We start from the raw sequence: 15799 nt of genomic DNA on the forward strand, positions 1-15799 counted from the left end.
AGAGAAAGAGGCAGCTGAATATAAGAAAAGGAATAGGGATAGAGATGGGCCCAGCAAGGGGCAAACGTTAATATCACTTGGACGAAAAATCCTCAGGGCTCCTGAAAAAACAACTGAAGGACCTCATTCCTCAGGGACAGCTTGTTCAGAGGCAGGGGCGAGAAGTCCAGAGGGATTAGTTGATAGAGATGAATCCATGAGGGTGCTTCCTCCATGGAACCAGCTTCCTATGTTAGCGAGGAAGACTGGGCAGATCAGGCTAGGTAAGACAGCTGATCTGGAGAGTGGTAAGAACGGAACACAGCCTGGCACGGTGGCCTGTGAACAGTAAATCACCCAAGCAGCTGGTAACTCCAAGGTAGATGGTTCGCAAAGAGCTCACTGGATCATGAAACTGAGATTTGATATACCCCAAAACATGTCCTGGGGGGACATTCCAATTGACCTTTTTTGTTGAATAGGTGTGTTGGGTGGAACCGGCAAGGATTTTGTTGTTGCTGATCACTCTTCCTGGGTGTAACAATGAGCCACCCACATGTAATCTGGAAAACACCCAAATGTGGAAGCAAAATGCATTATTTGAGAAGGTATACTGAATTTTGTTTCCATGGTCTATGACCTTGAATTTCCCAGAAATTGAAAGCTCTATAATCTTTTTTATTTACAATCAAGAATATATTTTTCTCATGTTAAGTATGTGTATATGTCCTAATCTGTTCTGAGAAATTAAGGAAAAAATGAAACAGGGAAGTAGGCCAATTGACTTAAATGATTTTTTATTGAGAAGGATCATTTTGATCTGCTCCTCGCTGTGCACTCTGATTGTAGCAAGAGACAGTTTGTGGTATGTATGAACTGACAGAAGAAAATCATTAATGGAGTGGTTCTGTCCCAAGGAGCAAATGAGAGCTATTTCCCTGCAGGTGGGACGAACATGGCTAAGGCCCTGTTGCATCCAGACCAGGGTAATTGCCTATGCAAAGATCAAACCCAGTCCCTTGGACTTTCTCCTTTCCTTGATATCAACTTTCCAGCCTATCAAGAGCCTCTGTACAGCTTCTGGGTGGAACTGAATGATAGCATGGGTTAATACATCTTACCTATCTACCTTCAGAGCACTGTTCTTTCAGACAAATTGGATGGTTAAAGTGCCAGCTGAATTCTGAGGTAAGGCAACGCCTTTATTCTAAAGTATATATTTAACGATCTCTTTGGGGGAGAGTTACCTTTAAACTAAGCTAGTGTCTTAAATCCTCGCTAGACCTTTCTAACGCAACTTGAGTAAGCACATTGTGTCGTAGTAGAGTTAGCTGCTTTGTTTTTAAAAAGCAACCTTTGCTTCAAAACATCATTGTTTGTTGGAACAGGTAGCCGTAGGTCCATCAAATACTACTGTCGGTATTTCCCACCCTCCTCCTCCGTGAGACAGGGTTGTTTACCCAGTCAAATGGCAGGATGCTGGGAGAAGCTGGGGGTTCCAGAGGTCAGGATAACCCCAGTAATTACCTTTCAGGAGTCAGGAAGGGCTCAGAGGGACATGCAACAGCTGCTGGGGGATGGGCGGGTGCAGCCCAAGAGGCAGCCAAATGGAGGAGGGGGAATAGCAGTGCTATCAGCTTCACAGCTGCCAACGGGCACAGAAAGGCTCCCAACACAGAACACACATTTCAAGGACAGTTCAAGAATCACTGACCCAGAATCCACTGCCAGCCACAGTGCCTGTGCTGCAGTAACATCATTGGCAGAAGTTGCTATCTCTCACACAATTATTACTTCCTAACATTGCCACAGTTGCCACAGCAGCACCCTTAGCAGCAAGCATAGCCATAAGCTCAACTAAAGCAACTTCCTCCTTTGGGTTACCCCCTCCCTTCCCCCAACCAATGGGGGTACAGCTGCCCATGATGACAACCCATGATGACAACCCTTGACGAAGCAAGGAGATTGCTATTAGCAAGCCAACTGGAAGCCAGTGCCAGAAAACCAACCAGCAAGGGAAAAACAGGCCTCCAAAATGGTGCTTGCAACATCGGAATGCTCCTGAGAATAACCTTTTTAGCTATCATTTTATGGCAGCCAAAACTACACTCTCTGAAAACAAAGATTTCATGGGTCTACCTACTTGTATTTACTTAAATAATGCCTGAGTCATAAGCTAAAGATATTTATTAATTTCAACACAACATTGCTAGTTTATTCCAGCCTATATTAGGGGTACATTGACCACATTATGCAAAGTGCCATCCACCCAGGAAAGGGTGCAATGAACTGCAGGGTACACAGGATAAGCAGGACTTTGTTCTATTCTTAACCCTTTGGATGCTGCAAGGCATTCTCTTAAGTGTGTGTGTGTGTGTATTAAATCTGCAGTTCATGGGCATCAAATAAACTGCAAATTAATTTTTAAAACTGTGTAGGACTTATGGAACAACAGAGGATGCAGAATGCCTAGTATACAGAAATATACAGCCAAAAAAACATGGTTAACAGATTGGCTTAATAATGGGAGAGACTGCAAAAATGCAGCAGAAGCTTTTTCTAAGACAAGCCTTGACAAATTTTCTTTGGATCTAGGAGCCAGCCCCAAAATTTAGAAGCCAGACAATTAGGGCTGCCATATTCAAGCATTCCAAAGTTGGGTACTCTAATGTGCACATTATGCAAATTACCTTGCAAATAATTTGCATATTATGCAAATTATGCAAAAATAACTGATGTGCTGTCCTGTTGACTTGTATTTGCTCTGGATATCTATCAACAAATGTTGGGGATGATCTTTTTACCAGACTATATACCTGAGCATTAAACACCAAGACTTTATATCCCAACACTTTCTAATATACAGGTTCTGTTTTTAACTTTGTCTAAGCTGTGTGTAGTGCTGTCATGGATTTCTCAGCAACTGCAGACTACCACCCCACTCCATTTTCCAATACCGGAATTTGCTATTTATTGGTGAATAAATATGCTATTCATTGATTTAAATGTGGTGTTTATTGGTTAAGGTGAAGATACCAGATAAGATTGGTCAAGATACCAAATCAAAGCTCACGCTTAGGAGCAGTGTGGAGGGCATTTTCATCTCCACTAAATTCTACAATTGACCCTACAAATCTGGTGCTTGGGATTAAAGCTTTGAATGCTTGAGTCTTGGCATGGTCACCATTTACATCCTGAGATAAGTACATAAAATTACCCCTGCTAACTTGGCAAAGAGACACCTCCTCCTCCTCCTCCTCCTCCTCCTCCTCCTCCTCCTCCTCCTCCTCCTCCTTCTTCTTCTTCTTCTTCTTCTTCTTCTTCTTCTTCTTCTTCTTCTTCTTCTTGTTTACACAGTCAGACAGGTGTTATTGACTGGTTTGTTTTATCCAGACATCGAGTCCTTCCCAAGGACCTGGGATGGCCAAATTTTATTGTCAGTTGTTATAGATATCATCGCAGAATATAGGCTGTTCCCAGTAAAGCTGCTTTTTGTAATTGGCTGATGGTGATTTCTGTGGCCCCTATGGTGTTGAGGTGCTCTTCAAGGTCTTTTGGAACTGCACCCAGGGTACCAATTACTACTGGGATTATTTTGGTCTTTTTCTGCCACAGCTTTTCAATTTCAATTTGTAGACCTTTGTATTTGGTGATTTTTTTCTATTTCTTTTTCTTCTATTCTGCTATCCCATGGTATTGCTATGTCGATTATTTTCACTTGTTTTTCTTTCTCCTCGACTACAGTTATATCTGGTGTATTGTGTGGCAGATGTTTGTCTGTTTGTAGTTGGAAGTCCCATAATATTTTTACATCTTCATTTTCTACCACTTTTTCAAGTTTACGGTCCCACCAATTTTTGGCTACAGGTAGCTTGTATTTTTTGCAGATGTTCCAGTGTATCATCCCTGCTACCTTGTCATGGCTTTTTTTGCAGTCAGTCTGTGCGATCTTTTTACAACTGCTGATTAGGTGGTCCACTGTTTCATCTGCTTCTTTACAATGGCGGCACTTGAGGTTTGTTATTGACTTTTCTACTTTTGCTCTTATTGCATTTGTTCTTAGTGCCTGTTCTTGCGCAGCCAGTATTAAACCCTCTGTTTCTTTCTTCAAGTTGCCATTCTTAAGCCATTGCCAGGTCTTGGTGATGTCTGATTTTCCACTTATATTGTGCAAATATTGACCATGCACGGGCTTATTTTTCCATTTTTCTGCTCGGTTCTTTACTCCTTCTTTCCTGTAGGCCTGCTTTGTTTAATTGGTGTTGAATAGTTTCTCGTTCTTGACCATTTGAAGTGCATCTTCTTCACTGTCCCTTATATATTCTTCAAGGCCTCTTTTCTCCTCCTCTACTGTTTGATGGACTTGCAGCATTCCTCTTCCACCTGAGCTGAGAGGGAGGTATAGCCTATCTACATCACTGCGGGGGTGCAGAGCATGATTGATGGTCATGATTTTCCTGGTCTTATGATCCAGCGTCTCTAGCTCAGCCTGGCTCCAGTCTATTATTTCTGCAGTGTATCTGATAACAGGTATAGCCCAGGTGTTTATGGCTTGTATGGTGTTCCCGCCATTGAGTTTGTACTTGAGGATATTTCTAACTCTCCTGATGTATTCACTTCCCATTTTTCTTTTAACTTCAGTGTTTGCAATGTTATCAGCCTGCAGAATGCCCAAGTATTTGTAAGGTTCTTTCTCTTCCAGGTTCTTGATCTTGCTTCCATTGGGCAGTTCTATTCCTTCTGTTTTTCTTATTTTCCCTCTGTTCATTATTAATGCAGCACACTTGTCTAGTCCAAACTCCATTGCTATATCTCTACTGAATATACGGACAGTGCTTAGCAGTGATTCGATTTCTGACTGGGACTTTCCATACAACTTCAGATCGTCCATGTACAGCAGATGGTTGATTTTACTTGATGTTTTAGATGTTTGGTATCCGAGACCTGTTTTGTTTAGTATTTGTGAAAGTGGGGTCATGGCGATTACAAACAACAGAGGGGATAGTGAGTCCCCTTGGAAAATGCCTCTTCTAATGCTTACCTGTCCAAGTGTCTCGCCATTGATTGTACTCCACATGCTCATTGCTTTTTTTATAAATATCTGAATGTTTTTGCTGACACCAGTTGTTTCTAAACATTTTAGTATCCATGTGTGAGGCAATGAATCGAAGGTTTTCTTGTAGTCAATCCATGCAACACTTAGACTGGTTTTTCTTCTCTTGCAGTTTTCTAAAATCATTTTGTCAATCAGCAGCTGGTCTTTTGTGCCTCTGGTGTTCGGGCAATTTCCTTTCTGTTCAACTGGAAGCTGTTTGTTAGTTAATAAGTGTTGCATCACTTCATCTGCTATTATTCCAGTTAATAATTTGAACATGGTTGGCAGACAGGTTATCGGTCTATAATTACTTGGAACTGCACCTTTTGCTGGGTCTTTCATTTGGAGATGAGTTTTCCCAGTTGTTAGCCATTGTTCAATATCACCTCCTTGCAAAATGTGATTGAACTGTTTTGATAGTTGTTTATGAAGGCTTGTTAGGTGTTTAAGCCAAAAGCCATGCAGTTCATCGTCGCCTGGAGCAGTCCAATTTTTAATTTTCTTTGCTCTTTCACTTATTAATTCTGGTGTTATTATTAGATCTTGCCTTTGTTGGTTACATTTTTTGACCTCTTTCATCCAGCCTGCTTTTTTATTATAATCTATTGGATTGTCCCATAATTTTCCCCAGAATTGCACTGTTTCTTCTTTATTTGGTGTTTCTAGGTTTCTTGCAGTTTCTCCTTCTATGCTTTGGTAGAAACGTCTCTGATTCGACTGGAATTGGAGATTCTGCCTGTGTTGTGTAATTCTGGCTTCATACCTGCTAATCTTCTTTGACACTGCTGTTATTTGCTGCTTGATTATTTCCAGGACTTCTCTAATTTTCCTTGAATCTAGGTGGTATTTTTGGATCAGATACTGTTTGGTGTTTTCATTCTTCAGCTTCTTGTCTTTCATATCTTTCAATTTACTAGCATCTGATCTAAGCCTGGAGATTTTATTTTCTAATCTAATCTTCCATTTAGGTGATGTACTGCTTTCTTTTTTTACAGGTCCACTGATCTTATACTCGAGCTCTTGTGTTGTTATTGTTGCTGCACTGTACATTAGTTGGTTTGTTTCTTGCAAATTCTTGGTTGTTATCTCTGCAAGTGCAGCACTGACATCTTTTAATGCCTGAGCAAGTTGTTTTTTGGCAACTGTTTTTAGAGCTGGAAGTCAAACCCTCGTGGTTGTTTGGTTCATGTGCTCAGTTATTTTTTGCTTTAGTTCTTGTTGCTTTTCTTTTAAACAGCATTTGGGTTTTTGAGGTGAAGGCAAAGGGGTGGTTGCCTGGTTTTGATTTTGAAGCAGTTCAGTAACAGTGGCATCCTCGATTTCTAACACCTCCTCCACCTGCGCCTGAGCAACTTCTTCAATTGGTGGTAATTCTTCCATATCTTGAGCCTGTGTTGCTCTTTCCAGTTCTTCCAGCTCAACTCCTGTGAATACTTTATTTCTTATTATGTATCTTCTCTGCTCTGCTAGCCTTTGTTCTGTTATTTCTGTATCTGGATGGTTCTCTTTCCAAATCTGGTACATTCTTTTTAAGTAACCTCTTCTAGTTGGACTAGACTTGTAATAGCAGATCATTATTTCCTTGTTGGCATTTTTCGTATATATTTTTTTTCGGTTAAGCGACGTTTCTTCCAGTAACGTTGCTGTCTTCAGCCCTGGTTGCTCAACTGAAGATCCTGAGTCCTGTTGCCCACTTGCCACCAGATGTCCAGGGACTATAGCATCTGGCGTGGTCCTTGTTGACCCGGGCGACGACCGATCCGGTATAGATTTATTAAAGTTACGTCTCACCATATTGTTGATGGGAGAGGCACTCTTTGTCTGGCTCCTCTGGTGAGACCTGTCCAGTATGGTTGGACCTCTAGCATAGCTCTCACCTTCCTCAGAGCACACAAGCCCCACAACCACGACAAGGTAGTGCGTGTTGTTGTTGTTGTTATATTATTATTATTACTATTATTAATTCGATTTCTATACCGCCCTTCCAAAAATGGCTCAGGGTGGTTTACACAGAGAAATAACAAATAAATAAGATGGAGGTCATGTCCCCAAAGGGCTCACATTCTAAAAAGAAACATAATATAGACACCAGCAACAGTCACTGGAGGTACTGTGCTGGGGGTGGATAGGGCCAGTTACTCTCCCCCTGCTAAATAAAGAGAATCACCACAGTAAAAGGTGCCTCTTTTCCCAGATAATGTGGTGATTCTCTTTATTTAGCAGACGAAGAGTAACTGGCCCTATTCACCCCCAGCACAGTACCTCCAGTGACTCTTGCTGGTGTCTATCTTAGGTTTCTGTTTAGATTGTGAGCCCTTTGGGGACAGGGATCCATCTTATTTATCTTATTTATTTATTATCTCTCTGTGTAAACCGCCCTGATCCATTTTTGGAAGGACAGTATAGAAATCGAATAAATGAATAAAAACCAATAAAATGTAACACCAAAATGACTCCTTTTGATTTAGAATACTGGTGTAGTATTTTAAAGAATTATTAAATTAACTACATATCTTATCTAACATATTTTAATGAAATGAATGAAGTACAGGCAATGTGCAATGTTTACAGACTTGTGCAATGTTTACAGACTTGTGCAATGTTTACAGACTGTCCTTCCCGTTGCTCCAGATGAATAGCCATATTTAGCATAAAATTGAACTTATAAATGAGTAATTTATGTGTCTCTGGGTTGGCTGTTATTAATGTTTGTATAAAATTAGCTAGCTTTGAATTCATTATGAATGATAATTTTTATAAATGCCTTATACTATTTTTGAGGGGGGTGCGAATAGTTAACATTTAAATATAATTCTGAAAGAGAGAAAAAACTGGAATTCTGAGCAAAAAAACCCTGAATTTGGCTTTGTCTTATTTGTACAGCAAGCATGTGGCTGTACCTGGCTGCCCTGGTGGGCCTTTACTTCCTTCGCCGATGGTACCGGGAGAGACAGACTGTGGACAACCTGACAGAGAAATATGTCTTCATCACTGGCTGTGACTCTGGCTTTGGGAATCAGCTGGCCAGGCAGTTGGATGCCCGGGGCCTGAGAGTGTTGGCAGCTTGTCTCACCCCAAAAGGGGCAGAACAACTGGAGAGGGTCTCATCAGAGCGCTTGAGAACCACTATTCTGGATGTCAGCTGCATGGAGAGTGTGGCGGCGGCAACCGAATGGGTGAAAGGATGTGTGGGGAACAAAGGTACAATTCCTAACTTTCCCCGGTCTTTCAGTTCTGGGCTGGAAGGGTAAGCCATGTTGTGTAAGGCAGTGTTTCTTCGGGGCTTGCTAGATCCTCTGTCCTCAGAACCTCATGGGGTATGCCTGCTGCCTCCTCTGTTTCTGCACTGGAGGGCCAGTCAAGCCACTAGCTTGTCTCCTAAGGTTGCTTGCTGGCCAGAAAATGCAGCCAGGCCTGGTCTTGTGCCTTTAACAGTGGCTTGGTATGCACAGATCAGCAAGGTTTTCACAGCCTGAAATAAAAATGATAATGTGCTAACATCTGCACACAAGCTGTTGATAAAGGTGAATGGCGCGCACACATACATAAATATAAGCTGTTGTAACCTAGACGAATGAGCCTGCCTGGCTCACCTGCACTGTGTCAGCTCCTCATACAAATCAGCTATCAAATTCAGGCCTTACTTGTCCTTTTCTGGTCACATGGCGACTTGTTGGAAGTCAGGGATTCTCCCTGCATTCGTTCCTTGGTTGGGTAATTTACACCAGGCACCAGTATCACACTTTTAAACAGAGCTTTTTAAAAGTTTTCTAGCAATCAAAGCTCACTGGGTGCGGCCGTGCACTCTAGCAGTTTCCGTGTCTCTTTTATATTGCGATAACAGTACATTCCACACTTGCACATTGCATACAAGCCAATACATCCCCTTTTAACTCAAAAGATCCCAGATACTTTCATGTATGACTTCTCTCACCCACACTTCTCAAAGGATAGGCTTGTTTGGCCCAATCTATTTCTACGCTCCCCACACATAGAGCCGGGTCTCACAATCAGTGAGACCCGGGTTTTGCGAGTGTGCGGGGAGAGTGGGCTAAGCCAGCTCTCCCCACACACGAGCAGGGAGGGAGCCCTGGGCGGCCGGATTGGCCGCCCACACGATGGCCGGCTCCGTGACGGAGCCGGCAGGGGCTGGGGGAAGCGGGGGCTGATCGGCCCCCGGAAGCTCCAGCATGCCCTGCATGAGCGCGCAGGGCTTGCTGGCGAGACTCCGGGAGCTAGGAGATGGCTTTTTGCCTCCCCTCCGGGGGTCTCCTTATGAGTAGCTGCAGTGTGGAGCCGTGCCGCAGCTACTCACGATCGGGAACCCTGGGTTTGTGGAGCGCTTGCTCTGCAAACCCGGGCTAAAGGGAGGGCTACAAAAGTGGGCTAGCCACTTGTAAGCCACCGGGCTCGCCTGAGAGCCCGGTGTTTTACACGATCAGCAAAAATCGGGCAAGGCTCTCCTAGCCTGATTTTGGCTGATTGTGAAAATAACCCCAGAGTCAAGTAACTTCAAGGCAAGGAACAGAATGTACTAGATACGAAAAGCGCCATCTATCTCAGCTAGCTTGCTACTTATTCAAACTAATCTTTTTCACTGCTCAAGCACATTTTCAAATATCTCCCCACACACTCCAAGGGTTTCTTCGGTGCTCATCTGAGCATAGGCACCGGTGTCCTAGCTCAGTTGCAGAGGGACAGCTGTGTTAAGTCTATTGCAGCACAAATAACAGAGTCTTGTGACATCTTAAAGATGATATAACATCTAAGTCTTTGTGGAGGTCCGTGAAAGCTGATGCTGCAATAAATATGTTGATCTTTAAGGTGTCACAAGACTCTGTTATTTTTGCTATCTCAGTTCAAGGAGCCTGAAACTCTCAATCTCAAAGTCCTAGGTTTGTCCCCTACCAACACCAAAATATTTAAGTGCCAAAATGCCAAAGTGCTAAATTAAAAGCAATACTTGCAAATAACATGGCTGCCCTGTCATCATGTCTACATGACTGTTCCCTTTTAGCCAGGAAGGTTTCCCTTGGCCTACAAAGTTTTGCTAATACAAACATTTGGAAACTCCCAGCGAAACTAAGTGTACTCTTATGAGAACAACGTATTCCTTTCCATACTAACTAGCTGTTGCTTCTTTCATGCTGGGTGTTCAATATTTGCTCTGTTTATATATTTATATGCTTGTTTGCTACCTCTTTTCTGCAGGACTCTGGGGCTTGGTAAACAATGCAGGGATCGGGCATCCCGCGGTTCCTAATGAGTGGATGACTAAAGAGGACTTTGTGAAAGTGCTAAATGTCAACCTGATTGGTTTGATTGATGTGACACTGCATATGTTGCCCCTGGTGAAGAAGGCCAGGGGAAGGGTAGTCAACGTAGCCAGCATCCTGGGCCGAATATCTTTTTATGGAGGAGGCTACTGTCCGTCTAAATATGGAGTGGAAGCTTTTTCTGACTCCCTCAGGTAATCCTCTACCTCTTCTAGCACCAAAATAATCAAGCTGCTGAGAAGCACTAAATATCTCTGGAGTTAAGATAAAGTCAGATCAAGAGAAAGAAAGTAATGATAAATTTGGGTTATTTTAATTTTAGGAGTGACCAACCTGAGTCTCTCGAACTGTTGCAGGCCCCACTTGTATCCACTGTTACTGAATATGAATACTGGATTCTCACACCAAACAAGCAATAATATCAACATTTTGAAAACCATAATCAGTAACAAGCGTGGACCCTAATCTCCAGAAACACCTCTTATAAAATGACAATTGTGTTGATTTCTTACAGCTGCCTGTCACTTATTGTTTCTTTCTAGGCGTGAGCTTCTCCCATTCGGGGTGAAAATAGCCATAGTAGAACCGGGGTATTTCAGAACATCCATGACCAATATCCAGTCCTGTCTTGACAATTTGGAGCAACTGTGGGTCATCATCCCACAAGAGGTCAAAGATAGTTATGGCCAGACCTATTTTGACAACCGTGAGTCCCTTCTGTGGTCTGAGTGAGAAGAATGGGAGGGGTTTCCTGGTGGGCAGGGATGCTCGTAATCTGTTCAGCCAATGGGGTGAAAAGTATACATCTGCCTTCTACCTGCCAGCAAGGCCTCCCCATCCCTTTGAAGGATGGGGTGTTTGCCACCTCATCTTGGTCCAAAAGTGGAACCCAGCAACTTTCAGCTGGGTGGTCTGCCATTTTGACAAGTCTAGGTGACAGGCAAAAAGCACACTATAATTCCTAAGCAATGTAGGATGCAATCTCCAATCACCTCTAAATGGGGAAATTAAATAAAACAAACAAAACTGTGGGGGAGGTGTCAATACTGGAATAGTTTGGACAAGATGGAACACAACAGGCTCAGACTGGCCCACAGGGCATATTCTCGGTGTATCCCACCCACGGTGCACCCCTGCGCCCCGCTGCACTCGGCAGCAGTGAATACTTCCACCCTTAATTACCCATTCAGTTCAAAACCTGGCGCCCTCCCCACATACATTGCACCGCCCTCTCAGATCCCCCAGTCTGGCCCTGGAACACAAAGGGGCATAAATGAACCCAGTTCAAGGTATACTTTTCTACCAGAAAAGTTGTATTTTCTTCTCTCTTCCCCCACACTATTACTACCCCAACTTAAAATAGAGATGTTGCATATGGGACTCCAATTCAGTTATTAGATGCTCTCCCTGGACGTCCCAGTCATTTCCAGTAGAGCCCTACAGTTTCTGATAACTAAAACCTTCCCAATTCTTCTTTCTCCTGCTCTCACAGCCCCCAACTGCCCTTTTCACAGTCCGTCAAAGTCCTGTACATTGTCACCATCACAGCTCAATTTTTAACCTCCCCATTGCATTTTAATTTAATCATCGTCCCTCAAGATATAACCCTCCTCTTCGGCCTGTGTGGTTTGTGTGTTCCATTCCCACACATTCTGGTCCAAGTACCTTCACTCATCACAGACTAGTACAGGCAAGGAATGTATCTTCTGGTCATGTCTCTCCTCCTTCCTGTCGCAGACGTTACATGGAAGATATAGACAGACTAGGTGGGGGATATTTCATGGTAAGTTGGTTACCATTTGGCCAAGCATTCCATAAGTCAGGGGTGTCCAACTGAGGCCCTCCTGCTATTTTTGGCCTACAACTCCCATCATCCCTGGCTACTGGCCACTGTGACCAGGATGTGGGGATGATGGGAGTTGTAGGTCAAAAACAGCTGGAGGGCCACAGTTGAACACCCCCTCACAACTTATCTCCAGATTAGACTTGTAAATAATGACTGCTTGATTGCCTGTGGGCAGTAAGAAAAGCCAGCAAGCAACTAGTCTGGAAAAGTTTACAATTGTCAGTTCCTTTTTGTTTTCAGACACAAGTAGGTGACCACATGTGGTTCTGGTAAGAAGTAATCTGCCTACTTTCCTTACACTATAATCTTAATTGATAATTAGCACCCTCACAAGTTAGACCACTTCAGCCTTAAATGATCACACATCTGCCATCTTAATTTGGGGTGGACGACATCATCACAAACTATGCTTTTGAGGTATCCCTATGTGTCCCTACAACTGTACCCAAACCCTTAAGGGAAGTAGACTAAAAAAATCAATTGTATATTTTATGGTCTAGCCTTGTAAATATGTGATAGTGGCACTCTTGTTTGTAATACATGGACAGGCCCCTAGGCCTTTCTGTGGATTTGCCTCCCCCTATGTAGTTGATCTGATAGTGTTGCATTGTGGGAGGCAGGCCTAACTCTATGCCATTGCCAGGCCTCTCATTGCCTTTGCCAGTGGTTTACATGTTTCTCCCCTTCTTTAAATCTGTCCTGCTTTCTGTCCTCCTTTCTTTTCTTTTCTTTTCTAGGCCTACTTTCGAAAGTAGGCTAAAAATCAGGTCTCATGCAGAAAGCAGGATGAGATCACGCAGCTTCTGTAAGATCACCCAGTAAGCTTATGAAATCAGCCGGCATTCTCTGTGTGTGTCTGTGTGTCCATGTGTGTGTGTGTGTCCCCAACCATCAATTTTGCAATGCCTGGACCAAATTTGGTACAGTTGTAGGCACACATGGGGACACCTCAACAGCGTAGTTTGTGATGATGTAATTCACCCCATTTCAATATGGCAGATACGTGAACATCTGAGATACAAGTGGGCTTTCCCTGATTCACTGCCTAACTGATTTGAACCAAATTTGGTACAGTTATAGTGAGTGACACATAGAGACACCTCAAGGGCATAGTTTGTGATGATCCACCCCAATTCAAGATGGCAAGATGTGAAAACGTTTTGAGCTGCAAGTGGGCTAAACTATGGACTGTCTAACCGATTTGAACCAAATTTGGTATAGTTGATACATAAGGACACCTCAATGGCGTAGCTTCTGATGATGGCCCCATTCACATGTAACAGGAAACCGGAGTTGAAAGGGCTTGTAGTTGAAATGTTTATATGTCCGAACGCGTTTAATCATGGTTCAGACCTCAAAGTGACCTGAGTTTTCCCTCCTGAAAATCCAATTTGAACCTTCGGTTTGTAGTGAGTTTCGCCGCTTCTACATGAGGTTGTAATCTGGCAGCATTATATCTGAACAGCACACTGAGTTGTAACCGGAGTTGAGGGAGGAAGCTTCTCCCTCACTCTGACTGCGATTGGATGCGTGGGCTGTCCATACTAGAAGGAAGCTGACGCAGTCAGTTCCCCTCCTCTCTGCACTCTCCCTGACTGCAACAGGGGTCCTGCCAGTTACATCCAAATGAGGACAGGTGACCGCATGGGTGTGCCAGGGAGGGCAGAACGATGTTATGTGTGAATGTGGCTGATGTCATCCACCTCCGTTCAAGATGGCGGGTGCATAAACATTTGAGGCGCAAGTGAGCTAACTTGTGAACCGCCTAACTGATTTGAACCAAATTTGCTATAGGTGTAGGGACACATAGGAACGGCTCAAGGGCGTAATTATTAAATAAGATTATAATGAAAGGAAAGTAGGCAGATTAGTTCTTACCAGAACAACTTGTTTTAAATGCTTGGAGAATAGGCAGATATTTTCCAGATTCTGATTATATCTCTGAAACAGAAGTAATTGAGAGATCTCTTCCATCTGTTTCTGTTTATTTAAAAGGGGTGTGTGTGTGTGTGTGTGTGTGTGTGTGTGTATACACACCTAGGGCTATTTTATTTCTTGTTCTTCTTTAGTTTTGGATCACAAATAAAATGAATATAACTCTCTTCTCTCCCCCTCTCCCCCACTTTCTTTTTTTACGTACAGTTTACGAGATATCAAAGCAGATAATCACAACTAAATGCTGCACAGACCTCTTCTTAGTCACTGACTGCATGGAGCATGCCTTGATATCCCAGTATCCCCGTACTCGCTATTCTGGAGGCTGGGACGCCCAGTTCTTCTACATTCCTCTCTCTTATCTGCCCACAGCATTAGTGGACTTGGTGCTCACATGGTTGTATCCAAAACCTGCTCAGGCTGCTTGAAGAAGGTCAGGGGCGGGCAGGGAGGCATAAGAGTAGGATTGCAACCTCCCTCACTGAACACCAAACACTCATATTTAAATATCACGAGGCAGATTTGTGTCCAGTGCAGCCCAAGGTAGGGACATCAATTTAGGCTTCATTGGATGGCAAAGATTCACAGCAGGGTTCAAAATTAAATTCTGAAACAATTTGTATTTTATGATCATTTCTTTCCAGTATTTCTTGCCACTGCCAGAATGCCACATAATCATCGACAATTGTGCATATCACATTAAAATATACTTCTTGTTTTCTTCTAAAATATACTTCTTGTTTTCTTCCGGCTATGTATGATTGATATGAAGCTTTTATTAGCATGGAGATGCACTTTACTGCATATTAAAGCATAAGATCACATCCAGTGGAATTGTCCAGGGTTGTGAGAGGACTAGTACATGCCCCTCCTCCCCTGAATCTGAATTTGGAACCAGCAGTTACCTGTTGTGATGTTTTAAATGAATTTTGTGTGTGGATTAAATATCTTGTATTTGGGATGACCTGAACTCCACACTTATCACAGATGACTCCTCTTATAGGGTGAGCTTGGATCAGTTTCAGTCTTATGACTCCTAAGGATGTGGACAAGCTGCTTGGAGTGGTGCAGCCTACCACGTGTTCTCTTGACTCTTGTCCAACATGACTTTTACTCTCCATTAGAGAGGTTATTGGAGGGGGCATACTAGATACCATAAATGCTTCTGAGGGAGTGCAGAATGCCTTCCTGTCTTAAGGAGGCAGTTATTAGATCTCTTTTGTAGAAGCCTACATTGGACCCCTGAGAATTAAACAATTAACAGGCCTATCTCCAATCTTCCATGGTTCGGCAAGGTAATTAAGAGAGTGGTGGCCTCTCAGTTCCAGATGGATCTGGATGAAATGGATTATCTAGATTATCTAGATCCAATTAAAATTGGCTATGGGGTGGAGACTGCCTTGGTAGGCCTGATTGATGATCTCCTATTAGGAATTGACAGAGGGAGTGTGACTGTTGATCCTTTTGGATCTCTTGGTGGCTTTTGATACCATCAATCATGGTATACCTCTGGAGTGTCTGATGGGGCTGGGTGGGAGGCACTGCTTTGCAGGGGTTCTGTTTGTACCTCTCAGGCAGACTCCAGATGGTATTGCTTGGAGACTGCCTTTGAGGCTCGAGGTGGTCTGTAGCCCTCCGGCTAGTAGCCATTGATAGACCTCTCCTCCA

At 43.2% G+C, this 15799-nt stretch overlaps 1 protein-coding gene across 1 annotated transcript; it reads left to right on the forward strand.

The window, feature by feature from the left end:
• Positions 1-1098: 1098 nt before the first annotated feature.
• On the forward strand, positions 1099-14854 carry LOC128345226 (17-beta-hydroxysteroid dehydrogenase type 6-like). Its single transcript, XM_053296844.1, has 5 exons — positions 1099-1167; positions 7958-8275; positions 10286-10544; positions 10893-11056; positions 14339-14854. Exons 2-5 carry the CDS (start codon positions 7963-7965, stop codon positions 14557-14559), a joined length of 957 nt encoding a protein of 318 aa, XP_053152819.1. The 5' UTR covers positions 1099-1167; positions 7958-7962; the 3' UTR covers positions 14560-14854.
• The last annotated feature ends 945 nt before the right edge of the window (positions 14855-15799 follow it).

This window comes from Hemicordylus capensis, chromosome 2 (assembly GCF_027244095.1).
Source record: "Hemicordylus capensis ecotype Gifberg chromosome 2, rHemCap1.1.pri, whole genome shotgun sequence".
Classification (NCBI taxonomy): domain Eukaryota; kingdom Metazoa; phylum Chordata; class Lepidosauria; order Squamata; family Cordylidae; genus Hemicordylus; species Hemicordylus capensis.

Coding starts and splice junctions, on each gene's coding strand:
- LOC128345226 (XM_053296844.1), top strand. CDS start 7,963: ATGTGGCTGTACCTGGCTGCCCTGGTGGGCCTTTACTTCCTTCGCCGA. Junction 8,276..10,285: donor AGGATGTGTGGGGAACAAAG/GTACAATTCCTA, acceptor TCTTTTCTGCAG/GACTCTGGGGCTTGGTAAAC. Junction 11,057..14,338: donor CCAGACCTATTTTGACAACC/GTGAGTCCCTTC, acceptor TTTTACGTACAG/TTTACGAGATATCAAAGCAG.